Consider the following 26,808-nt stretch of genomic DNA (forward strand, 5'->3'; position numbering starts at 1 on the left):
TTCTGAGCCTGGTTAAACCAGTCAGGTGACTCAGTGGAGTGTTGGAATAGCAACATTAAAGTCAATCATCCTGGGACTTCACTGAGATGCTGTTATTTAGGCTATTGTCCTCCTTCCTGCCTGCGTTTCCTGACCAACCTGCTATGGCACTGACTTTATATATGCATACAGCAGACATCACAATAACCCACTCAACATGTAACATCGATAAATCGTTACAGCCACTTCCAGATCTGTCACACACTCAACATTCATTTCCCTCTCCAGCTCAAAATTGACTGCCTTATTTTTAAAAACGTTCATTACCTAATGGACCTTGTATTTCTCTGAATCTTCCTCTGCTCATTCAGCACTAAACTGTTCTCTGCCCCTGTGGACAAACTCACCACTGTTGATGCAAGAGCCTTTCCTCTGCAGCTCCTGCTATCTGGAACAGCTCCTCTGCATTTTTCCGTCTTACTAACTCCCCTCTTTTCAAATCTAATTTCAACGTGTTTTCTCCCTTGACTGTACCTCTTCTTTTCTCCTGCTATTCCTATGTAACTTTGTAACTGAATTGTTTTAACTCTGTACACACTTTGAGATACAACTTGCATGAAAGAAACTATGAAAATAAAGTAGCGTGGTACTGTATTATCATCAAATGACTAAAATAGAAAGGCTGGGTTAGAGGCCAGTTAATTTGGTCATTGTTGTTTTGAGGGAGTAAATTTAAATTTGACACCCTCCCAGTCCCAGATGGAGTATAAATCAGAGGTTGACAACTCAGCACAAATTTTAAACGATCTTCACCACAGAATAACTACAACCTGGCCCTGAACAAGGTATTTGACAGAAAGATGAAATGAGCAGTATTGCCAACCCTAAATAATAAAAAATCATAGGTCAGATGCAAAAAAATCTTGAGGCTTAAAGCAAAGAATACATTTAGGGGTTTTATTTGCTCCCTTTATTTATTTATTTTTTTTAAAGGCCTTTAAGATACACTTGGGTCACATGTTTGAGCTTTTCACCACAGCTGTGAGGGCTATAACTTGGGTGGGGGGGCTAATGAAAACTGAGATTCTCAAATATTCATTTGTCTCCAGGAGCTGTGGCTTTTAAGTAAACCAAAAACTATTGCGAGATTCATAATAAAATTGCAAAGTTGGCAACACTGACATGGATAATATACATTGTTCTTCAAGTTCCTAATTACTGCAGTAGGGAAAGGACTTAAAAGAAAAAAAATAAAAATTTGAATAGCAATTGGCTGCCAGTGTGCTGAAAGTACTGCTTATCATGCTTACTAATATTGTCTCATTGTTTTCATGTACTCCCCCCGTTGATCTGTCTATATCCATCTCTTTTCTCTTGACTTGTACTTAGATTGTAAGTTTTTGGGGGCAGGGATTGTCTTTTTGTTCTGTGTTTGTACACACCTAGCACAATAGGGTCATTGTCCATGACTAGGGCCCCCGTGTGCTATGATAATACAAATAATAAATAATACCAAGACATGGATTGAGCAGAAAGGTTTACTTAGTGGCCACTCAGATTCTCTCTGGGATGGCTAATTTGCAAAGCATACTTGGGGTAAAAGAATTTATCTTCCCTGATTTAAGTATTTTCCCTTTTGCCGTCTTTTCAAATTATGAAATCTTTTCAAGTACATAAACAAAGTGCCCATATAACTGTATTGTTATAACCCGCATCCTTCTTCACCCTGTCCCTTCTGGTTTGTCACTGGACTTCTTAGGTTACCTCACTGTAAACTCTTTGTCGGGTGGACCATGCTTTCTTATATCATCTGTGAAGGACTTAGCACACATTTGGGCACTATAAAGCAATCATAGATTATAAGATTGCTTCTGTGGTCTTAAATGAATGTGCTTATATGAATGTCTGTGGAAACAGAATTGCCAGTGCACATCTCAAAAATAAAACTTGGAAGTAAATGGACTCAGTAAATTTAACATATTTATTACAGTCAGGAATTGGCATCCCCCGTATTTCAGCCTCTCCTGGAAAAAAACAAAAGCCTGTGGATTAAAATATCAATAATGTATCTGAAAAGAGCAAATGCCATTAAATTATTGAACTTCTATTCAAACTTTTTTTTCTTTTAAGCCATTTCATACCTTTGACATATCCAATTACTTATATAATATAAAAAGTCAAAGAAGGGTTCTGAAGCGGAACCATTCCGTTCCTAGGGATGCTAGGCAAATCCTCTTGCTGTTCTGAAGAGATTTGCCCAAGTTTCTGAATCTGCATAGACAAGGGGAGAGGTCAGGAAGCCTGCACATCACATGAGCTAACTCGAAGAGCAAGTTTATAAAAAAGAAATGAAGATATCCATTGTCACTGTGGGCATTTCAAGGGTGTGTGTGAGGAAGATTGAGAACATTTCAGTTGTGTGCATGTCACTGAGGCCATTTCAGTTGTGTCTTGTGTAGGTGGACATTTTGTGTGTGACCAAGAATGTTTCACTGTGTGCAGGAATTTATTGCTCATGACAGCTTTACTGGCTTGCTGGCCCTGAAGGCCTCTATTTATGCCCTCATATTTATACGTGTGGGCTTCCCAAATGGCTGGCCAGTGTGCCTCCCCAATTCTAGGGTGAGAGGATTGTGATGCTTCTGTTCCCATGGAGGCCGAGGCTTCCCTGATGCTGTGGGAGATCCCTGTCTCGCAGCTGCATGTGTGCCTGGCAATGTGGCATCACCATACTGTGGTGTACAGCACCGTGCACAGAGCTGACCACTGGGGCCCCAGCAAACATAATGTGCTGGGCCTCAAATTGCCCTGCAGCTCCTGAGCCCAGCCACTGGGGTCACTCCCTGAAGCAGCCGCTAGCCACAGGCTCAGCCCCATCCTGCGGCTGCTGCTCTGGGGTCGGGTCAGCCGGCCACAGCCAGGCAGGCAGTGAGGGGGGTCGGGGCCCAGCAGGGGGAAGCAGGCTACGGAGACTGCCCAACCCCTTCGCTCTCTGGGCTCCCGTGGCTTCCATTCTTCGGTCGAGTGGGCGTGGCCAAGTGACTCCAAGCGCCCCGCCCACCGAGCTCGTGACCGGGCCCCTCTCAGCCTCGCATGTCGCGCGCCGGAGTGGGCGTTACTAACGAGCCTATCCACCAATCAGCGTTGTCCTTCCGAGTGGGCGATACCACGGGGGTGTTCATCCCGAGTCTACGCCTTCCCGGCGGCCCCCCCCTCTAGCCCCAGCAGAACAAAGGGGCGGGGCCACGAAGGGGTCCCCTGAGGCCCTCCCGGCTCGTCCCTTCGCCCTCCCTCCCCCGCCTGACCGGAAGGATGTGCTCCCGGAAGTTCCGGTGCCGTCGCTGTGTGGGATAAACAGTAATGGCGGAGGCTGCGGCTCCGGGAACAACAGCGGCAACACCGGGAGCAGCGGCCACGGCCTCCGGCCCCACGGCCGCGCCCCCCGCGCCGCCGGCCGCAGCGGGGTCGGGAGGAGGGGGTGGCTGGACCAAGCAAGTCACCTGCAGGTAACGTGCTGCTAGGGGAGCGGAGCGACACCGGCGACCCCTCGGGGCTGCTGCCCTTTCCCCGCCTGGGTCCCCCTGCGGCTGCAGCCCGGCCGGCTCCTTCCCAGTCCCTGCCCCCGCGTCGCCTCTGCCCGGGCCTTCCCGGGCAGCGGTCTGGCCAGGGAGGCATCGTCTGCGTGTAGCTTTGCACACCCGTGGCTGTGCCCAGGAGGGGCCCCCGCCAGACCGGCCTCCGCCTCTAACCCAGCCGCTCCCGGCGCCGCCCCGGCCCGCTGTACAATTGTTCAAACTTTTTATGTTGTTGTGAAGAAGCTGGAGCTGCCTGCCCTCGGAGCGCTGCCGTGTGAACGAGAGGGAGGACTCGGATGTGGTCTCTAAGGCTGGGGGAGGGTGAGTTGTGTGGGGTGTTTTTTTTAAACGCCTCCCTCCCCTCCAACATCACAGTGACCCAGATTTGCCAAAGTGACTAGAGATTTTGCTGGTCCAACTGGAGATCTCTTAAAGAGGCCTGGTTTTTTTCAGAAAAAGTTGAGCGTGCATGCAGTCTAAAAATCTGGCTCTTTTAAGATCTCTCAAGTTGGGCAACCAAAAATCAAAGCAATCCAAATGGCTAGATGTGATGAAAAATCTTAGCCAGTGTGTTTGGATTTTGTTTGTTCTTTTAAATCGGAGGTAGACCTTATCCTACCTCATTCAAGTTGGAGTGGTGGGAGAAAAGTAGGATTGCCCAAGCAGAAAATACCAGTTCATGTAAGATACATTTAATTTCAGCTTCTTCCAGATGGAAAATGCTGAAGGGCAGATGGAACTTGCTGCAGCAGATGGGTGGGGAAGGGTTGAGGGAGAGGGTGTTCTTCCTGGCTGCTGGCTTACCTTGTTCAACTGCAGGAATGATCTATTCTGAGGATCTTTTTAAAGTGTCTAGGCAGGTATTTGCATGGAGAAATGACTGTAGTTGAGCCAATTGGCTGTTCTTGCTTAGACACCAGGAACTCTTTTGTTGTGTGGGATTATGTCCCACCAATGGTGGATGCACATAGCTGTCAGAACACAATGTGGAAGACCCACAGCGATGTTCCAAAGAAGATGATAAAGTCAGGAAGTGTAAAATGTGGGAGCGTTACATTCTCAGTTTCAGATATAAATAATGTAGCATTTACTAAAATATTGGATTTATGCCCAAAGTTTGACATTTATTAAACAAGGACACAGGAGAAAGCTACAAAAAAGTAGGGAGATTTCTCACTTTTGTAGTACATTATGTAGATCTTTAACACACTGTATGATTCTTTTATATAATTTTGCTCTCTTCAAGCTTATTTTATTTCTGCAGAACCATCAGAAATACAGAGGTTTGACACATTCTGCTGAGACTTTCTCAGTGTACAGAAATCTGCAAATCATAAACTCTACAGGCCAAGATTGGCAGGTTGGGCCACTTTTGAACCTTATATTGGAGGGGTGTTTGCAAGTAGAAATAAATATGAAATATTGTTGTATTGATTCACAATAATTAAGCTAAAAATCAGGTCATACTGCAATCTGCAATAATTCAAGTACTACGGTATCACACAGCAAACTGAAAATTCAAGCTAATATCTGGGCTCAGTTTCTTGGCATATAAATATGTCGGACATTGCAAAGGTAAAAAGGTATCCCTCTTTTGGATTAAGAGGTAGATCATGGCATTCTGCAATACCATATGCCTTGTCGCTTTGTACAGCAATTAAACAAAAGATTTGTGTGGCCATTCTCTAAGCTAGAAGACGTGCAACATTGCAGTTGCTATCAGAGAGTGTAGCTTGGAGTGTTTTGCCTATTTATAACAATAGTTCTGTAAACGTACATAGAGCTTTACAAACCATAAAGATGCTTCAGGTTCCTGACCTGAAGAGTTTATATTCACATTCTGATAATAAGATATACAGGATGACAGTGCAGTCATGAGCAGGTCTATGAAAATTTTCTCTGCTCTTTAATCCTTAATGTTTTGTTCTGATAATCAGAATTGATATGAGTGGATGTTGTTGTTCTAATTCTTATGCTAAGAGGAGAGAGAGGGGAGAAATATATTTCATTTCACAAGCTAATTTTTGAGTTTTGCTGACTTTAAAATCTGTCTAAGTGAAACATACAACACTTGTTTCATTAAAGTAGGGGTGTGACAATTTGACATATAGTTAAAGAAGTGACAGTAAAATGTGATAAGTGGGATTACCAAAAAAACCTCACTGAAAACTGAAGAGTATTTTGACAGAGACAAATAATTTTCTGTCTTGAAAGTCAACTGCTGACTCTACTAGAAAACATTAAGTAATTATATCAGGCTTTTAGAAATTAGCAAAAGAGAAACTGTCAAGAGTTTGATCTAAACATTTAAATAAAATCCATTGTTTAGAAAGTAAAAATGTCAAGTTATATAGAAGCATAATTAAGGAGCTGCTCATCTTGCAGGCAAAATCTGTGTTGAATTGCAATTAAAATGGACATATTTAATATACTATTGTAAAAATATTCCAAAACCACTTGGGGAGGTAAAATAGAGAACTATTCTTGGGAGGAAGTATAAAGAACAAATTCTAGCTTTGAATCACATACTACATGTCTCTTCTCCTGTATATTCTTCTAGTAGAGCAAATGCACCCTGAAATATTAAAACCATTATCTGAAAGTAATACGGTAGAATCTCAGACTTAAACACTTCCTGAGTGCAGGTTGTTCATAACTCTGAAATGTTCGTAACTCTGAACAAAGCACTATGGTTGGTCTTTCAAAAGTTTCCAACTGAACGTTGATATGATATAGCTTTGAAACTTTATTGTGCAGAAGAAAAAGGCTGCTTTTAATCATCTTAATTTATTTGAAACAAGCACAGAAATGGCTTCCTTACCTTGTCTTTATTTTTTTTAGTACTGTACAGTACTTGCTTCTTTCGTGTCTGCTGCTGCTGATTGCATACTTCTGGTTGCAAAATGAGATTTGTGGTTCACTGGTCAGTGCATAACTCTGGTGTTTGTAACTCTGTGGTTCTACTGTAAGAAGCTAGCTAGGAAGCTGGCTGACCATGTTTCAGATGTTTGCTCATTTGGATGTGGCCTGGAGTGTCCACAGCCTGCTATTATAAATGGTGTGGATATTTAGGATTGGATATCTCCATTCTGAGTGATGGTGAGCTGTAAAATGATGTGACTGTTTGGACAAGGAAAGCTAGGTCCTGTAAGAGAAATGACAAGCTGGAAAACTGGTCTAATTAAAATAATGTGAGCCATGGTCATGCCTGACACCTTGGAAGGTAAGAGATTGTCTCATTTGTGCTATTAGTGTAGATACTTTGGGGTTGAAGGAATCCCAAATTTGATAAGATTACATAGTGGGAAAACAGATTTTGAATTTTGGGGGAATATTGCAGCTGGCTGGTGCATTTTTGTAAGTGTGGTGTTAGCATGGACCATTGGGTCTACTGTACTCTATTCACAAGTGAAACTCCCATGAATCTCAAAGGCAGTAAACCACGCTTATAGACTCAGTGTGGAGCTGTTGAATGTGAAGCAGCAGCAGGAGGAGAAATGGCTGAGAACTGTGCCTAGCTATGTACTAAGTAGATTGGAAGAGACGAAAACAGTTTGTCTTCAGTATACAGAATGTAGCTGCCATAAATATAAAGGGAAGGGTAAACAACTTTAAAATCCCTCCTGGCCAGAGGAAAAATCCTTTCACCTGTAAAGGGTTAAGAAGCTAGGATAACCTCGCTGTCACCTGACCAAAATGACCAATGAGGAGACAAGATACTTTCAAAGCTGGAAGGGGGGAGAAACAAAGGCTCTCTCTGTCTGTGTGATGCTTTTGTTGGGAACAGAACAGGAATGGAGTCTTAGAACTTAGTAAGTAATCTAGCTAGATATGCGTTAGATTCTGTTTTGTTTAAATGGCTGATAAAATAGCTGTGCTGAATGGAATGGATATTCCTGTTTTTGTGTCTTTTTGTAACTTAAGGTTTTGTCTAGAGGGATTCTCTATATTACCCTGTAAGGTATTTACCATCCTGATTTTACAGAGGTGATTCTTTTACTTTTTCTTCTATTAAAATTCTTCTTTTAAGAACCTGATTGCTTTTTCATTGTTCTTAAGATCCAAGGGTTTGGGTCTGTGTTCACCTATGCAAATGGGTGAGGATTTTTATCAAACCTTCACCAGGAAAGGGGGTGTAGGGTTTGGGGAGGATTTTGGGGGAAATACGTTTCCAAGCGGGCTCTTTCCCAGTTATATATCTGTTAGACGCTTGGTGGCAGCAATAAAGTCCAAGGGAAAAAGGAAAATAGTTTGTACCTTGGAAGTTTTAACCTAAGCTGGTAAAAATAAGCTTAGGAGGTTTTTATGCTGGTCCCCACATCTGTACCCTAGAGTTCAGAGTGGGGAAGGAATCTTGACAGTAGCCTATTAATTTGTGAAGACCAAGCTGGTTACATTAAATTAAATAAACTAGTGATCTGGTGTATGTTCGTTTTTGTTGCAGTTCGCTCAGATGAATGGATGAGTTATCTAGTCATGTCATTTTGAAAGCACGTACTGCCATGGTACATAAGTATCACACCTATCAGTGTCAGTATTGCTCAGCCTAATGACCATACCTAGTTACTTGTATGTAAAGGTATTCAAGCCCACAGAATTTTGCTGAGTGTAGTAGAAATAGACCTGGAATTATAAAATTTATCAGACGTATGCAACCCCAAGTTAATAGTAAGCTGTCAAAAATTGCTCTTTGATAACTGCTAACCTGATGTGCACTAATGCAAGCTTTGCAGAAAAACTGTGATATTAGCTGTGGAGCCAAAGAGTGATGGGGAGGAATTCATTCTGTTTCAGTAACTTTCTAGTTACCTGGTGGTGGTGGTGGTTGGTTTTTTTTTTTCTGGTGAATTTCTTGAGTCTGACGGATTCAGTCGACTTGAAGCACTGATTTTAAAGCTAAATGTACGTTGCACTTCCGAGCTGTTGTGAATGTGTGAAAAGAATAGTTTGCCTAAGTTCAATTTGCTACTAGGGTTCAGTAGTAGAGAATTTTTGTTGCCATTGCTTTTGAGAGGTTTTTATTGTACCTTGTTAATTGGGGTAAAAAGGCTTGGTTCTTGCTCTGAAGTTTTATTTTAGTTCTAGTAAAACAAGCCTGAATCTTACCATGAAATGTGACAGGACATAATAGTCTTCCTAAATAAAGATGATTACTGGCTTGTCTCAAGAAGCAGCTTCTTTGATCTTAGATCTTAAATACTCATGAGAAATGCTTCTCCTACCCTGGATGTCCAGAGCAAGTAGTTTGCTCTGACAGATGTTTTAATCTCTTGCATCGTGTTGAAGAGCTTAACTTCAGATGGATATCAGCTATTCGGCAGACGTTCTCAGTCCGTGGTACAAAGCGTAATATTGAAACAAAGACGGGAAGATTCTTGAGGTTTTAATATTTTGAGGTTAGGGAGCAGGAGGAGGAAGAAACAAGGTTGAAATATTCTAGATGAGTTGTCAGTGTTGTCAGCAACGCTCTTCAGTCGTGTGTGAGACTTTGGGATGGTTATCCACAGAGATTCAAGAGTTGTGTATAGGGAATTCTCCCTCTACTTTGCAGCTTGTGGTAAAGGCTTCTAGTTGTTGCTTTGGAATTTTATAGTGGAACTGCATCTATCTTAACACCTTCTCTGTGTAAGACCGTATGCCCTGTAGATCTGTGTTCTTTTTGATGTTAGGTAGTCACTAAAATGCTTATGGGTGGAAATGAAAGGAATAATGGTTACTGTGACACACTGTACCTCAGAATGACACCCTGTAACCCCCATATTCATCATTCATATGTGGTTGATATTTCATACAAAGCATGCCATGTGAGTTCTTATATGAAAGGTCATGATCTGCTGAAACCTGTTGTTCTGTCTAAATATGTTTATCACTAGTGTGTATACAATTATGAGATTGTGCTGTATTGTTACTGATATACGCTGTAAGTTTGCTAGTGGCACACAAAGGATCCCTGGCTAGGTGGATGTTGACCGCCCATTAAAACTATATGTCTCAACTATGCAAGTACCACATAATGGGAACTGCACTGTGACATGGGGGCTGCTTGTTCACTGTGACTCAGCAGAGCCCACCAGGACATGCCTGGCAGACACTAGCCCAGGCACATGGGCCAAGGGTATAAAATAAAGAACTGTTGCAGCGTGAGGCGGCCTTTCTCCACCTACGCTGGAAACAACAGGGATGCCGAGAAGATGAAGATTGTCTGAGGAGACTGGTCCAGGCTTCAGGAGGGAAGGCTGTGCATTAGACACTTTAACATGCAGGGGGGTGAGAACATTGCTTGATCTAAATACTGTCTGGTATGATAAGGTTTACTATTTAGATTGTGCACTTATTTTTATTTGGTAACCATCTCTGTCCTTTCATGTCTACCACTTAAAATCTATCTTTCTGTAGTTAATAAACCTGTTTTATATTTTATCTAAAACAGTGTATTTTGCTTGAAGTGCTTGGGAAACCTTTACTCAGTGTACGAAAGCTGGTGCGTGTCCTCTCCACATCGAGGGAGGTATGGGCTAGGTAATAAACTTACACTGGTCAGGTTTCTGACCAGGGCAAGATGGTACAGCTCTGGGGTCCTAGGCTGGGGAGCTGGGTGAATTGGCTGGTGCCTCTCTATATTGTTAGTTCATGAGTGGCTGGAAGAAGTATTCCTGGAACTCAACTGGGTGAATGTCTATGTAAGTCCTGTGGATGTCTATGTACGTTCAGTACCTGGAGAGGTTTGCAGCTTGTTGCACATCACAATGTGAGAGGGAGCCCAGGTTGGGAGGACAGAGGCTTCAGCGGTCCCACAGTTCAGGTTGCATCGTGGGGATCCCGTCACAGTTGCACTTCAAGTTTTGTTGGATAATCCGCTGCACCCAAATCATTGTAGGGGGGAGCGCCACAGCAGTTTTGTCTTGGGAAGAGATTGAATTGTGCCCACATTAGTATTGTTTGTTATGCCATCAGCAGCCAGGGGCTTGTTCTTGCAAGATGCTCAGTTCTTTGGCTCCAGTCACAACGCAGTTAAGCACCTGCTTAACTTTAAGCATGAGACTAATCCATCTTGCAGGATCAAGTTGTAGATCACAAGTGGGATAGAAATTTTTTAAAATAAATACATAAATTTTAGTTGGATGCCTTCCATAAACAACTCGTTCTTTGACTCTGAGAATTTAAATTACCTCTTAGGCACGCCAAGGAAAACTGATCTGCCACTTGGCTAGAACTAATCAAATAAGAGGATGCTTTAGACATGCTCCAATCCTTTGAAGTTTTCAGTAAAACTTTCTCTTAGCTATAGAATATTTCTTAAACCCAAGTATTTGGAGCAACTTCCTTTCTTAGTAATAGTGTGACTCTGTCACCCAACAAATAGTCTGCCTGAATTCTTGTATGTTTTTCAAGCAGGTTTGTATTGTACTACTCTTCGCTGATTTTTTTGAGGTGGGGGGGGGGGCAGTTCAAGCCTCTAGTATAGATTCCCTAACTAGCCATAGGTATGAAGAATTTCCTAACTTTAAATGACAGGTTTCAGAGTAACAGCCGTGTTAGTCTGTATTCGCAAAAAGAACAGGAGTACTTGTGGCACCTTAGAGACTAACCAATTTATTTGAGCATAAGCTTTCGTGAGCTACAGCTCACTTCTGTATTTTCCACAGTATGCATCCGATGAAGTGAGCTGTAGCTCATGGAAAGCTTATGCTCAAATAAATTGGTTAGTCTCTAAGGTGCCACAAGTACTCCTGTTCTTTTTGGTAACTTTAAATGACATTGTTTCATCCAAAGAGGTGGAAAGTGCCTAGAATGGTGGACAAAATATTCATGTCACTTGGGTTTGAAATGATCACTCATCTGAGTTTTCACCTCTCCTTTGAATGTATGATTTGTTAATCTGTTGATTACTCAGCCATGGTATATTACAAGTGTGGTGTCCATTAGATGATTGTGGGGAGGCCAGGTGAACAGGGTGAAGAACCTTAGTTTGTCCCTTTTATTCCATTTCTGCGGCTCTTCCGCTTATGTATTTCTGGAACCAAGACTGAAGGAACACTGAAGGGGTTAAAATTATGTATTAACTGATGCTTTGACCAATTACCAGAAACAGAAACTTACTGTGGAGTTTCTTCTTGTTGGTGGTAATTCTACAAGCAGTGCACCATAAATCGAGGGGTACTTTTTGTGCACTCAACTAAAATGTAGAATTTCTTAATGAGTCCCATGAAATGTTTCCTTAATCTCAGTTTACAAGAAATATGGCAGAGTCTGTCAAACCATATGATAGGAATATAGAAACAAATATTAACTGTACTAAGAGCTATTGTCATTTAAACTGCACCATTTTTATATTTATAATAAGTTTTGTCCTCAACTTTCTTTTTCTGGAAAACTACCACCATTTGTTAATATCTTCCAACACTTTCACAGTGCAATATGAATATTGGTCCTGTTGCTCCTTTTATTTTGAGGCATCCCAACTTAATCATTAGATAAGGATATGTATTGCGGTGTCTCAGACTTCTAAATTTTCCTGTCCTTTTTTCCATAAGCAGACTGGAGGATTTGAATGAAATTGATATGATGGCTTCCTAGATCACTGTCAGTAGTTTGTACAAAGTGTTCTGTATGTTAAGAACAAACAATTTTCCATTTCTACCTTGAGTAAATTCTTGCATACCCTGTTGGAGGATGGTAGTTCTTGAGGGGAATGGAGTAGAACAAATCTAGCATTCGTTCTTTTGAATAACAGCAGCATTGACTGCTGTTTGGCTGCTTCCTTAGACAGTGTAAGACTTGCAGAAGAATGACAACTTTTTGTGGGGGGGAAACAGATGGACAGTTGTTAGGTGAATGACTTGGTATCTTGGTAATAAATTATAAATATCTAGATTTTATTAGTTACATATCTGTATTTGAATATAGTCTTGTTTTTCTTTGTGAATAACATATAACCCTCCCATTCAGGAACTAATCGTAGCTTGTGAATAAAGAGAACTCCTGAAACAACTGTATTTTAAAAGACTGTTTTTACTGAGTATCCTGATCCTTCCATGAAATGCTGTCTTCCTGAAAGGAGAATACTAGCCTTTATTAAACTCGTTTTGTTTTTCTTTTATTTTTAGAAGGATAACTTTGAAAGAGTGTTCAAATGACTATAGTAGATTTCTAATTGACCTGGATTCTTTGATTTAGGAATTGTAATGTTAACTTCAAATGTATTTGTGTGTTCTCAGATTTCTTTATTGGTTTTCCCCCCAACGGATTACTAACTCAATTGCTTTGATCCTAGTGAAGTCTTATATTGCTACCTATAAAAATTATATGAACTGGCTCATAATGTCTTTTGAATGATCTGTATACACATACACATCTCAATTCACCATTTTTGCTGAGAACTTAGACCGTTTATTTATGGTTTAGAAGCAGCTGCCTAGCCAGCAGAGGGAACTCTGTTTAACTAATGAATTCTATCCCTGGTATCTGTTACTGGAGTACAATGAAGTAGCCATGGAGCCTGGTTAGCTTGTTAACTTAATCTGAAACAAATAGAAAAATGTATTTTTTTTCAGGTGGATAAGACAAAAGAATGGAAGAAAAATATTTCCGTTAAAACATAGATAGTATGTCTGGAAATAAAATGAGAGGTTTTTTTAGTTCATATCAAGCGAGTAAGTTTCTCTGAGTCCCAGGACACTAAACAAATACAAATGAGCATGATCTGACAGCTTTGTGTGGCTTTCTGAGATTAAAGATTGGCACAGTCCCCAGGTAGCACCTTAAAAATATCAAAAGGTGCTAATAACAATTGTATACATATTTTCTCCTTAGTTGGCATTTGGGCATCCTCTGAAGAGGAAATAGATCCATTTTCACAGGGCCCACATAGAGGTCAACATCACTGAAGTGAAAAGGGTGGAGGCAGTGGCTGAATAAACAAAATGGAGCTATTTGGAGACAGAATGCAGTACGCATTAAATTCAGAACTGATATACTTGAACAGACAAATCTATTAGAAAGACATTGCAAATCCATGGAAAGGAAATGTTGCATATTGACTTGACTAATAGTTGTACTATTGATAAAACATTTGATGTATAACAGGAGCTACTGGAAAAGCAAATAGAAACTTAGAATTCAAGACTATGATTATCTGCACTCAAAGGTGACCACTTTTTTGGAACAGTGGGTTACAAACATACTTGTTCTCCTCTCAGGTGAGCTTTAAGTTAGAGTTAAGGTTGTAAATAATTCGATTAAGTGAAAATCTTCAATAGAATACTTTAGTCTTATATCCAGGCAATTCACAGTTGGTTACACTTAAAATTTAAAAAATTAAAAATGGAAGTAGAGTACAAATAGGAACGATAGAGTAGGTCATATTGGTGAAGAGGTCATGCTGGTAAAGGAGTGGCATTATGTTTAAAAAAAAGGTCAAGATTAAAATCTTAAATGAATCAAACTGTACCATACAATCTCTGTGGATAGAAAATTCACGCTTGAATAATATGATTATAGCAGTAGGATTATACTACAGATCATCTGATCAGGATGGTGACAGTGGCTGTGAAATGCTAAGGGAGGTTAAAGAGGCTACAAAACCAGAAAATGATATTATAATGGGTGATTTCAACTATCCGTATATTGACTGACAGTCACCTCAGGGCACGATGCAGAGATAAAATTTCTAGACACCATAAATGATTGCTTCTTGGAGCAACTAGTCCTAGAACCCACAAGGGGCGAGGCAATTCTTGATTTAGTCCTAAATGGAGCACAGGATCTAGTGCAAGAGGTAACAGAAGCTGAACAGCTCGGTTATAGTGACCATAATATAATTAAATTTTGCTTAGCATCCTTCTGGGGTGGCGCTACCAAAAAACCTCACCACAATGACATTTAACTTTAAAAGGGGGAACTATACAAGTATGAGGACACTAGATAGGCAGAAATTAAAAAGAGCAGTCACAAGGATAAAATGCCTGCAAGCAGCATGGAGACTGCTTAAACGCATAATAGCGGCTCAGACTAAATGTATACCCCAAATCAAAAAGATGGTAGGAGGACCAAAAGAATGCCACCATGGCTAAACAGCTGCATAATGGAGGCCATTAGAGGCAAAAAAGCATCCTTTAAAATTCAGAAGTCAAATTCTAGTGAGGCTAACATTCACAAACTCTGGCAGGTTAGGTGTAAAAATATAATAAGGCGAGGCAACTTGCCAAAGACACAAAAACGAACATTAAGATTTTTTTTTTAATTTTCTTTTAAATACCTCAGAAATAGGAAGCCTGGCAAACAGGCAGTGGGGGGCCACTAGATGACCAAAGTGTTACAGGAGTGCTCAAGGAAAACAAGGCCATTGCAAAGAAGCTAAATGAATTCTTTGCTTCAGTCTCCACTGCAGAGGATATGAGGAAGGTACCCACATAGAGCTACCCTTTTCGGGTGACACATGTAAAATGCTGTCCAGCAATGATGTGCCAATAGAAGAGGTTTTTAGAACAAATTGATAAATTAAAAAGTAATTCATCAGGAACAGATGGTATTCACCCAAGAGTTCTGAAGGGACTCAAATATGGAATTACAAAACTACTAACTGTAGTATGTAATCTGTCGCTGAAACAAGCCTCTGTAACAGATGACTGGAAGGGAACTAATGCAATGCCTGTTTTTAAAAAGGGTTCCAGAGGTGATCCTGATAATTACAGGCCAGTGAGCCTAACTTCAGTACCAGACAAATTGGTGAGGCATGATTTTCTTTTACAAAAGCCATGTTGACTCTTCACCAACAATTTGAGTTTATGTATGTGTCTAATTCCTTTTTTCCCTATAGTTTCAACCAATCTATTAGTATTCTTTTGAGGGAGTCAGCAAGTATGTGGATAAGGGTGACCTACTTGATGTGTACTTGAATTTTCAAAAAGCCTTTGATAAGGTCCCTCATCGAAGGCTTTTAAGGAAACTTAGTAGCCAGGATAGAGGGAAGGTCCTCTTATGGATCTGTAATTGGTTAAAAGATAGGACACAAAGGGTAAGAATAAATGGTCAGTTTTTACAATGCAGAGAGGTGAACAGTGCGATACGCCCAAGGCTCTGTACTCGGATATGTGCTGTTCAACATGTTCATTAATGACCTAGAAAAGAGACTGAACAGTGAAGTGGCAAAGTTTGCAGACAGTACAAAATTATTCAAGATCGGTAAGTCCACAGCAGACGGCAAGGAGTTACAGGGGGATCTCGCAAGATGGTGACTGACTGGACAACAAAATGGTAGATGAAATCAGTGTTGATAAATCCAAAGTAATGCACACTAGAAAGCATAATCCCAAGTATACGTATACAATGATGAGTCAAAAATTAGCTATTACCACTCGAGAGATCTTGGAGTCACCGTGGATAGTTCTCAGAAAAACTTCTACTGCACAGTAGCAGTCAAAGTCTAACACTATGTTAAGTCTTGTGAAAAGTGGGTGAAGTAGAGATCAGGCTTAATAGGTGATATGCAGGTGGATTGCAGACGGAGCGTGAACTACTTCTGGAGCATCTTGGGGCATTTGGCTCACGATAAAATAAAGCGAGGAAAATAGTCTAAGGACAACACCAACAATTCAAAATTTAGAAGCAAAGTCTTTCTCTGGGGTGGATGTGGGGCTTGTTTTTTTCTTGTGCTTTTTCATTTTACATTGCTACAGGCATTTGAAATGTCTGCAGAATTTGTGTCCAATATGCTGTAGAATATAGGAGGACCATCTCACTATGTTTGGTTTGCCATATCTTCATTTCTAAACAGGCTTCACAGGAGATAAGCGTGAATGAGCTGGCTACTTGCATCCTCCATGTTCCAAATTGGGCTGACGCAAGTCTTGGCCACTGCTATGTGACATGCTTTCTCTCTTGTGGGATTAGATGACCCTCTTCAGTGTGCAAGGGATCACTTTTTAAATCCAGTTTAAAAAAAATTGTTATAAACATCTGTAGAAATCTGAGACTTGGTCCTGCAAGATATTGTGTTCTCTCAGCTCCCATTGATTTCAATGGGAGTTGAGGGTGCTTTGCATCTGACAAGTTTGGGCTTTCCTGTCTTAAGATGAATTCCAGAACTTGAATCATTTTGGTGCTTAATATGGAGTTGTTGAAACACTGACAGTTACAGTTGTACACGCTCTGAACCTTTCCTGGTAGCCTCTTCCAGTTGGGCTCTGGTCATTTCACATATTCCACTCTGGCCTCAGTCCTGGCCATCCAAATTACTCAGTTGAGTTTTGAGTATATTTTCAGTTTTCCTCTCCATGTGCTATTGTGTCCCATGCAGCTTTTCAAGCCAGTTCTGCTTACTGTGACGAGAAAGAAGACTGGCTCAAAGATGGAGTCTGGCCTTCATGCTGGGAATCAGAGGGGTGGGCTCCTAAAGAAATCTGCTTGGTCCAGCTACTAATTCCAACTATGCTAATTTCCATTTGACACATCAGCAAAATCTCCCACAGACCTTGATGATCTGTTCAGGTTTCATAAAACATGGTTAAACTTGAAAGGACACGAAGAATCTGTATTTGAATCATGTTACAACCAAATTAATTAGTTCTCCGTGTATGTGTAATTCCAACCCTTCAGAAACAGCTGTTGCTACAAGGCAGTGTGTCATTAGGGCTAACTTAGAATTCAGGGGCACCCTAAGTAAAATGACTAAATTGGTCTTTGATGAAGAAGGATCATATGAGGATTCATTGCTATAAACCAACTTGTATATCTTGATCCTGAGATTGGTAAATTGGGGGGGGGGTGTCATCAAATTTACACCTTCTCTTGAATGTTTCTGATTTATTGACTTTCTCAAACATATTGAATATATTGAAATCAGTATAGTTGTCGAGTTTCTGATAGCTAAAGTTTTCTGATAACTAAATTTGAGAAGTGACATTACTTATAAAATGTAAGAAGTTTGAGTGGCTACTTTTTCCAGTTCAGTCTCTCAGGATGTAATAGTGTTCTGTTTAGCTTATTGCTTCCAGCTAAATTTTAAAGATTATCTTACCTTTTAATATAAATTTTATAAATGCTCACTTTGGAATCTGAACACTTGTGTCATGACTTAATTTCTAGTATCTGGAATATGAATCTATACTTGTGTTTACAGTTTGAACCATAATGTTATCTCAAGCTGCCTTTCAGGGACATATGTAGGCATATGTAAGCACCATATATGGTATTCTAAAATATGTGCAATGTGACTATTATGCAGTCAGAACTTTGAATTTCCTGACTTTTTTGAATCTCAAGAACAATGTTGCGTTAAGTTTAATTGTGTTTAATTATAACCATGATATTCAAGTGAATTTCGTTTACAATATTTAAGCTAACTTTGAGAGGGGACATGATGATACTTTTCAAGTACATAAAAGGTTGTTACAAGGAGGAGAGAGAGAAATTATTGTTAACCTCTGAGGATAGGACAAGAAGCAAGGGGCTTAAATTGCAGCAATGGCAGTTTAGGTTGGACATTAGGAAAAACTTCCTATCTGTCAGAATGGTTAAGTACTGGAATAAATTGCCTATGGAGATTGTGGAATCTCCATCATTGGGGATTTTTAAGAGAAGGTTGGACAAACACCTGTCAGGGATGGTATAGATAATACTTAGTCCTGCCTTGAGTGCAGGGGACTGATGACCTCTCGAGATCCCTTCCAGTTCTGATTATCTTGAAAGGTTGAGTGAAGAGCTTCACTATCTGTATGGGGTAGGAAACTCAGTTTCTTCCAAGTCATCCAGCAAGGAGCAGGATTGCCATGGAGTTCAGCAATCTGAATTCACTGATGGCCCAAAATTGGTGCTGATTTCATGATGCTTGCAGGCAGCAGACACATACTGTTGAGGCAGAGTACCTCTGCAAGGTTCCTTCGGATCCTGACTTCACTATGACAGCTTAGCTCCTTCAGAAACTTTGCTGATATCATCTTGTCAGTGACCGCACTGAAGGCCTCAGTGGTAGAGACTGCATTATTAGAGGTGGGTGTTACAGCTGGTTGTACAAACAGTATCTTTCAGGTAGACTTCAGCCCCCTGGGGAATATGTTTTGGCTTTTCCCTGGCCCAGAGCCATCAATGGGCTTCTGTGGTACTTGGGTCAAAGTAAGAGAATAAGCTGCTATTCTCCTCACAGAACTGGTGTTCCAATTTCCTCCTCCTGGGTTTTGCTACCCTCTGCACCAGAGTGTCGGGGCAGCATGTGGCTCACTGGCTCTTTTTTTTTTTTTCTTCTTGGCAGTCTACCCTTGCAGTCTCTCAACATAATCTTAAATTTACAAGTACAAACCAGGTGCATTTAAAATGGGGTACCTCTCACCATGATTTATTCTTAATCACCTTCATTAAAACTTTATTTATAGCCTTAAAGTGGCATGTGGTCCAGGAGCTCATCACTCTCTAATACTGAAGTTCTTATTAATTCAACATTGCTTTCATTTCATTTACATTTACATTTACTTTGGATGGTAATATATCTGAAAATCCTAATCTGCATAGCTCTTCCATCGGTCCATTTCTGTAATCTTCTGTCTTGCAGGTATTTCATGCATGGGGTTTGCAAGGAAGGGAACAACTGCCGTTACTCCCATGATCTCTCCACAAGTCAGTCTGCTATGGTGTGCAGGTATTATCAGCGAGGATGCTGTGCTTACGGAGATCGTTGCCGGTAAGGAAAGATTACTGAATGTTACTTCTTTGAAAGAGGGACTTTCATCCTCAAGTTCCAGTGTGGAAGACTCAATGGAGGATGTCTATTAATGGGAGAAAATAAGAGAGAAAAAACAAAACTTGAGCAATATTTTCCTATATTCCATTGAAACTGCCAAATTGTTTCAATAAGAATCTCTCTCCTTCACAACCCACCTCCTCCTTTTTGCTGAGTCCTACAGTGATGTCTCAAATGTATTGCTTACTTCACAGCAGGAATAAACAGGGAAAGGGAGGGAGGAGACCATTGTTCAGATACAAGCAGAATTCAGATCTGGCATGTGATAACAATTGCATAATTAGACCTATTTGTCAAAATCTAGATGACTTTTTCAAACTGACAGGGCTGGTGCGATAATCAGTTACACTTGGTAAGTGGGTCGTTATCTTCAGAAATAACCGATTCCCTTTTCATCTTGCTTCTGATTGTACTCATAGCTGTTGAAAAGTGAGCATGTGATGCTTTTGAGGCCCTTTCTAGGGAATATAACTTTGAAGTATAGTAGCGAGGCATCTAAAGTATTGTCTGTACAAACAGATGCGAACTTGCTCATGCAAACTTAACCTTACTTAAATTAAGAGGCCTGTAACTCTCTGACAAGAGGAGTGTGCATGCAAAGGATTTTGAAATTGTCCCAATGTGGAACAGGTTTAGCAAGGCTAAACAGTCATAAATTAATAAACTCCAAAGGCTACTCTTAGGTCTCTGACTTAACACCCTAGTTAGTGAAACCTGCATATAGTCAAATATTTATAGCATGATTGTATACAGCTGCACACTGCAGAAACACTAATGATATCAAAATAAAACCTAGTACAAAATCTAATCTTTTTTTCTCTCTCATGGGTAGTGGAATTACTATTATATGAATGTAAACCTGGGGAAATCTCTGAACAGCCATTTTTATACTCTGGCCTATACCACTAAGGGTATATCTACACTACGAAATTAGGTTTATTTTTTTTATAGAAGTCAATTTTTAGAAATCTATTTTATATGGTCGATTGCGTATGTCCCCACGAAGCGCATTAAGTCGGCGGAGTGCGTCCTCACTACCGTGGCTAGCATTGACTTACAGAGTGGTGCACTGTGGGTAGCTATTCCTCGGTTCCTGCAGTCTCTGCTGCCCATTGGAATTCTGGGTTAAGTGCCCCATGCCTGATGGGGCAAAAACATTGTCGCGGGTGGTTTCGGGTGCATGTCGTCAGTTGCCCCTCCCTCCGTGAAAGCAATGGCAGACAATCGTTTTGCGCCTTTTTTCCTGGGTTACCCGTGCAGATGCCATACCACGGCAAGCATGGAGCCCACTCAACTCGCCATCACCGCTGCTGTTGTGAGCATTGTAAACACCTCGCACATTATCCTGGACTATATGCAGAGACGCCAGCACGAGGAGGATTTTGATGAGGACATGGACACAGATGTTCCTGAAAGCACGAGCTGTGGCAATTGGGACATCATGGCAACAGTGGGGCTGGTTGATACAGTGGAATGCCGATTCTGGGCCAGGCAAACAAGCACAGACTGGTGGGACCACTTAGTCTTGCAGGTATGGGATGATTCACAGTGGCTGCAAAACTTTCGCATGCGTAAGGCCACTTTCCTGGAACTCTGTGAGTTGCTCTCCCCCACCCTGAAGCGCAGCAATACCAAGATGAGAGCTGCTCTGACAGTTGAGAAGCGAGTGGCAATAGCCCTGTGGAAGCTTGCAACGCCTGACTGCTACCGGTCAGTCGGGAATCAATGTGGAGTGGGCAAGTCTACTGTGGGGGTTGCTGTAATCCAAGTAGCCAATGCAATCATTGACGTTCTGTTATCAAGGGTAGTGACTCTGGGAAATATGCAGGTCATACTGGATGGCTTTGCTGCAATGGAGTTCCCTAACTATGCTGGGCGATAGATGGAATGCATATCCCATTTTGGCACCAGACCACCTTGCCAACCAGTACATAAACCGCAAGGGGTACTTCTCAATGGTGCTGCAAGCACTGGTGGATCACAAGGGACTTTTCACCGACATCAACGTGGGATGGCCGGGAAAGGTGCATGATGCTCGCATATTTAGGAACTCTGGGCTGTTCAAGCAGGTGCAAGAAGGGACTTACTTCCCAGACCAGAAATTTACTGTTGGGGATGTTGAAATGCCAATAGTTTTCTTTGGGGACCCAGCCTACCCCTTGCTCCCATGGCTCCCATAGCTCATGAAGCCTTACGCAGGCAGCCAGGACAGTATTAAGGAGCAGTTCAACTATAGGCTGAGCAAGTGCAAAATGGTGGTAGAATGTGCCTTTGGACGTTTAAAAGCTTGCTGGCGCTGTTTGCTGAATAGGTCAGACCTCAGCGCAACGAACATTCCCATTGTTATTGCTGCCTGCTGTGTGCTCCATAATGTCTGTGAGTAAGAGGGAGACATTTATGGCGGGGTGGGAAGTTGAGACAAATCGCCTGGCATCTGATTTTGAGCAGCCAGACACCAGGGCGATTAGAAGAGCACAGCTAGATGCGCTGCACATCAGAGAGGCTTTGAAAACCAGTTTCCATGACTGGCCAGGCTATAGTGTGACAGTTGTGTGTGTTTCTCCTTGATGCAAACCTGCCCCCTTTGTTGATTTTAATTCCCTGTAAGCCAACCACCCTCCCCCCTTCTAAATAAAGTAACTATTGTTTTGAAACCAGGCATTCTTTATTAATTAAAAAAAAAGAGAGATAACGGACAAGTTAGCCTGGGTGGGGTGAGGGAGGAGGGAAGGACAAGGCCACATTGTAGTCACACTAACAATCAAACTGTTTGAATGACAGCCTTCTGTTGCTTGGGCCATCCTCTGGAGTGGAGTGGCTGGGTGCCCGGAGCTTCCTCCCCCACGTTCTTGGGCATCTGGGTGAGGCGGATATGGAACTTGGGGAGGAGGGCATGCGGTTATACATTGGATGCAACTGGGGTCTGTGCTCCTGTTAGCTTTCCTGCAGCTCCAACAGATGCTTTATCATGTCTGTTTGCTCCCCCATTAGCCTCAGCATTGTGTCCTGCCTCCGCTCTTCATGCTCACTTAATTTTTTCCTGGCCTCTGCCACTGAATGCCTCCATGCATTAAGCTGTGCCCTTTGAGTGTGGGGGGACTGCATGAGCTTGGCAAATATGTCATTGCAAGTGCGTTTTTTTTTCCCATCTTCTAATCTGCAATAACCTCAGGGACGGAGATGGTAGGGGGAGCGTAGAAACATTTGCACCTGGGGGAGATAAAAAGGGAGAGTAAAATTTAAGATGATACATTTCTGAGAATAAAAGGGAGACTCTTTCACAGTGAATCAAGCAATTCACAGCAGACAGCACATGTGCTTTAGGTACAAGGTTGCATTTTGCCTTTTATATTGAGCGCCTGCTGGTAAAAGCTGGGCAACAGAATTCCAGGCAGCCATGGTAAGCCTTTTGGTACGTGGGGTTGGCTTTTACGCCTTTATAACATGTGGGAATGTTTTCAAACTGCAGCGCCCTCCTTTCCCATAGCAAGCGATGCTGGTTGGGTTTCACATTTAAAAGGAGGGGCTGTGGTTTTCGAGTGGATGTGCAGAACACACCTCCCCCCACCCCTCCATGTGGTTATTCTCTGGGATGATCCCTTCTCCCCTCCCCCCACCGCATGGCTATTCTCCAGGATGATCCCTTTTTAGCCAAGCGCAAACAGCCCAGCATGAACGGGGTCCTTTTACTGTTCCCTTACAAAAATTCCCTTATTTCAACCAGGTGACCATGAATGATATCACTCTCCTGAGGCTAACACAGAAAGATATAGACTGAATGTTGCTTGAATGCAACCAAAACCCAGGACCATTCCCTGCCATGGTTTGTGCTGCAATGATTCCCGAATACTTGCTACTGGCTTGGCGTGGTAGTGTGTCCTACCGTGGAGGACAAAATAAGGCAGCCCTCCCCAGAAACCTTCTGCAAAAGCTTTCAGAGTACCTCCAGGAGAGCTTCATGGAGATGTCCCTGGAGGATTCCCGCTCCATCCCCAGACACGTTAACAGACTTTTCCAGTAGCTGTATTGGCTGCGAATGCATCCCAATTCTTCAGGGCAAATCAAACATTAAACACTATTGCTTTTAAACCCTGTACTGTAGTGACAAATGTGCACTCACCAAAGGTGCCTTCTCCAGCTTCAGAGTCGGGGATCCCGCCTTGGGATGGTATTGGCTCCAGGGTGATGAAAAGGTCCTGGCTGTCGGGGAGAACGGATTCACCGCTTGCCTGTTGCGTCTTCTCCTCCTCCTCATCCACAAAATCCTCCTCTCTGTTGCGTGAGACTCCCCCCTCTCCCCCCTTTGCAGGTGTCCATGGACAGTGGTGGGATAGTAGTAGGGTGTCTCCTCCCCCCAGAATGCCATGCAGCTGATCATAGAAGCGGCATGTATGGGGCTCTGACCCGGAGTGACCGTTTGCCTCCTTTCTTTTGGTAGGCTTGCCTGAGCTCCTTAACTTTCACGCGGCACTGCTGTGTCCCCCTATTGTAGCCTCTCTCCAACATGCCCTGTGAGATTTTGGCGCATATATTTGCATTTCTTCTTTTTGATCAGAGTTCGGCCTTCACAGATGCTTCTCCCCATACAGCAATCAGATCCAGTGTCTCCTGTTCAGTCCATGCCGGAGCTCATTTGCGATTCTGGGGGGACTGCATGGTCACTTGTGCTGCTGAGTTCGCCATGCTGACCAAACAAGAAATGAAATTCAAAAGTTCCCAGGGCTTTTCCTGTGTACCTGGCTAGTGCATCGGAGTTCAAAGCGCTGTCCAGAGCGGTCACAATGGAGCACTCTGGGATAGCTCCCGGAGGCCAATACCGTCGATTTGTGTCCGCACTACCCCAAATTCGACCCAGCAAAGTCTATTTTTAGCGCTACTCCCCTTGGTGGGAAGGAGTACAGAAGTCTATTTGAAGAGCCCTTTAGGTGAACGGACTGGGGTTGGTTGTGTGGAGGCAGACATTTTTAAATCGACCTAACGTGGCTAAATTCGACCTAACCCTGTAGTGTAGACCAGGGCTTAGTCATCATCCATTTGAAGATGTGTGAAGGCTTAAGATTCTCAATTGAAAGAGCAAGGGAACCATGCTGAGAGGCTTGGTTGACTTCCCTTTGAGAATGTTACTGATTTACACAGAACTAGGACGCCCACTCCAGTCAGACTGAGTACTTCTTCGCCTTTTATGTTTTAACAATTGTATCTTCTTCATTAACAGTTCTCATCAGTGTAAAAATCTTTGGCAAATATCTCTGAAATATTAACAGAAAAATAAATTGCAGATCTGCAAATGAAATTAATGTTTTAGTCTATGGAGCCTGAGGGCTGTCAGGACTTGGACTTCTAAGGAAGCAACATTTTCAGTCTCTTGGTGCATAGGGGATTAAGGTCTCTCATTAGGAAATAGTGACATCTTTTGTGCTCATCATGGATGTAAGGCCAGGGAGTTTGGATGGGGAAAGTATGTTTACTGAGTCAGAGTAGCTGTTTGGTTTTTAATGTTTGAAGTTAGACAGAAGGATATTTGAATGAGGCACAGTGATTAATGTTGAGCAAGTAGGAAGTATTCAATAATAGCATATCTGCATGTGCTTTGAAAGGGCTAGCTTCAGATATGGTTGAAATAAGCTGTTGTAAGAAGCACACAGGCAAATTTGCTGTGGACTGCTGTATCTCCTGCAAAATCACCAATAGCTACTGTCCCCTTAAACAGTGCTGGTAGGTTTTAAAGTAAACTGTTTCTGTTTATGTAAAGGGTCACTTTTCTAATCTAGCTCTGGGATATTTAGGGCACCTCTGCTATTATGCCTCCAGTGACTCCATTTCCCTGTGCTTGTATATCAGTCCTTTGTACAAGACTGTTGTATGGGTGACTTCTTACTGAGTTCACATGCAGCATTTAATTTGTTAGATATGAACATACCAAGCCATTGAAGCGGGAAGAAGTGACTACTGTGAATCCAGCTGCAAAAACTTATCCATCAGCATCTTCAGACCTCCCATCTCTCCCTGAAGCACTTGAAGCAAGCAGTGGTGAGACTGAAGTTAAAGATACAGATCTGGCAGCTACAGGAGCAGGTGCTGAAGACTGGGTGAATGCTGTAGAATTTGTCCCTGGGCAGCCATATTGTGGACGTGGTAAGCTGATCATGGGATAACGGTAATTTTCTTTTGTGGGTTCACAAATTACATGCAGTGTGCAAACTGCTTCAGTGTTTTGTCATCTTAAGCCATCTGTAATGAGTGTGAATGTTTTGTTTTTAAAGTGGAATATATTCTTCTTCATGAATTGTTTTTAGTTGATCCCCCTATTCTGAAGTTGGCTCACATGCTCTTGCATGGGCAGCACAGTGATTCCATAGCAGTTACTGGGGGCAATGGGAGCACCTGGGGCACGGACCCAAATGTTCTAGAACTTATATAATGAAGGGCTCGCCCTGTAGTTCCTCCATTCCTTTTTTTCCCTGGTCTAAGTAGGTTGCAGAACCTTCTCCTTCAAGTTCCCTCTCTCTCCCCTTAGAGAAGGGGTAAATGTGTGTGTTGTACATATACAATTTTTTAATTGAAACAATATTAGATTCTTTTCTTTCTAGTGTTTATCTTTCTATAATTGACTTTTCATAGGACACCATGGATGATGTTGGCAAGAAATCAGATTTCAAGAGGGTGCCCCTCTTGTTACCAAAATATATGTGATCAGTACATCTGTTGTCTGGTCTGCCTTGGAGAATCTTTGTGTTGCCTTTATTCCCAGGCCCAGGAGGAAACAAGCTGGCTGAAAATGCTTACTTAAAAGAGGTTCTACTGCCTGGCCATATAGCATCTGTGAATCAGGGCAACAAAAACTCCAAATAAGACCTTGGAGCATGAGTAGCTGTTACACCACACCATCATGGCTGGGGTGGAGGGAACTTTGGTGTTGAGTCAGTATAGTTCTGAGATTAGACGCATTCTGTTCCTGCAGCAACCCTTGATGCCCTCATATCTGCATACTGAGTTCACCATCTACCTCTACTGTTAGTGTGAACAGAGAATAATTTCACAGTTAAGACTCCAAGGAAAGGGCAGCTTTTGGTGCTGTTTGATTTTGAAGGCAGTCATCTTGCAGGCTGAATTCTGTTCTGGAGGTATCAGAATTGGTGACTGTGATAATCATTTGGTCTATGTAGCTTGGCGGTGCCAGCAGGTCCACAGGAATAAAGATCCACCTGTTCTCCCTTACAGTGCTGCTTCTCTATAGTCACAGTATGCAGATCTCTGTTTTCACTGGGGCAAAGGGGCACATAGTTCAAAAAACCTTCTGCTTGTGAAATCAGTTGAATACTGGATCTAAGAGCAGAGCTGTGTGTTTTGAAGTTTCTTCTTCAGTGCCTTGACATTTAGGAATGCTGTTTGGCCAACATTCTTAACCTGCTTGGTCTTACTGAGGCTGGGTCCTCTCCATGCTTGGTCAGGGACACAATTTATGGAGACTCAGGGTCACCAGAGCATGAGTCTAACAAAGCTGAGAGGCATCGTCAATAC

The 26,808-nt window shown here is 42.1% G+C and overlaps 2 protein-coding genes across 3 annotated transcripts in view; one reads left to right on the forward strand and one right to left on the reverse strand.

The window, feature by feature from the left end:
- Positions 1 to 3,353: 3,353 nt before the first annotated feature.
- MKRN1 (makorin ring finger protein 1) overlaps positions 3,354 to 26,808 on the forward strand; it is a 35,300-nt gene continuing 11,845 nt past the window's right edge. The window contains exons 1-3 of the mRNA XM_074940204.1: positions 3,354 to 3,485; positions 19,099 to 19,227; positions 25,196 to 25,422. Coding sequence (XP_074796305.1) covers positions 19,106 to 19,227; positions 25,196 to 25,422 — 349 coding nt within the window. The 5' untranslated portion in view covers positions 3,354 to 3,485; positions 19,099 to 19,105. The remainder of the gene's footprint in view (positions 3,486 to 19,098; positions 19,228 to 25,195; positions 25,423 to 26,808) is intronic.
- RAB19 (RAB19, member RAS oncogene family) overlaps positions 18,286 to 26,808 on the reverse strand; it is a 34,447-nt gene continuing 25,924 nt past the window's right edge. The window contains exon 4 of one of the 2 annotated variants that reach the window (XM_074940263.1): positions 18,286 to 19,312. In XM_074940263.1, the coding sequence (XP_074796364.1) occupies positions 19,299 to 19,312 (14 nt within the window). In that variant the 3' untranslated portion in view covers positions 18,286 to 19,298. Of the gene's footprint in view, positions 19,313 to 24,443; positions 24,537 to 26,808 lie in introns of those variants that run through there. The other variant, XM_074940253.1, reaches the window with a different exon arrangement.

Source organism: Natator depressus, chromosome 1 (genome assembly GCF_965152275.1).
Source record: "Natator depressus isolate rNatDep1 chromosome 1, rNatDep2.hap1, whole genome shotgun sequence".
NCBI lineage: Eukaryota > Metazoa > Chordata > Testudines > Cheloniidae > Natator > Natator depressus.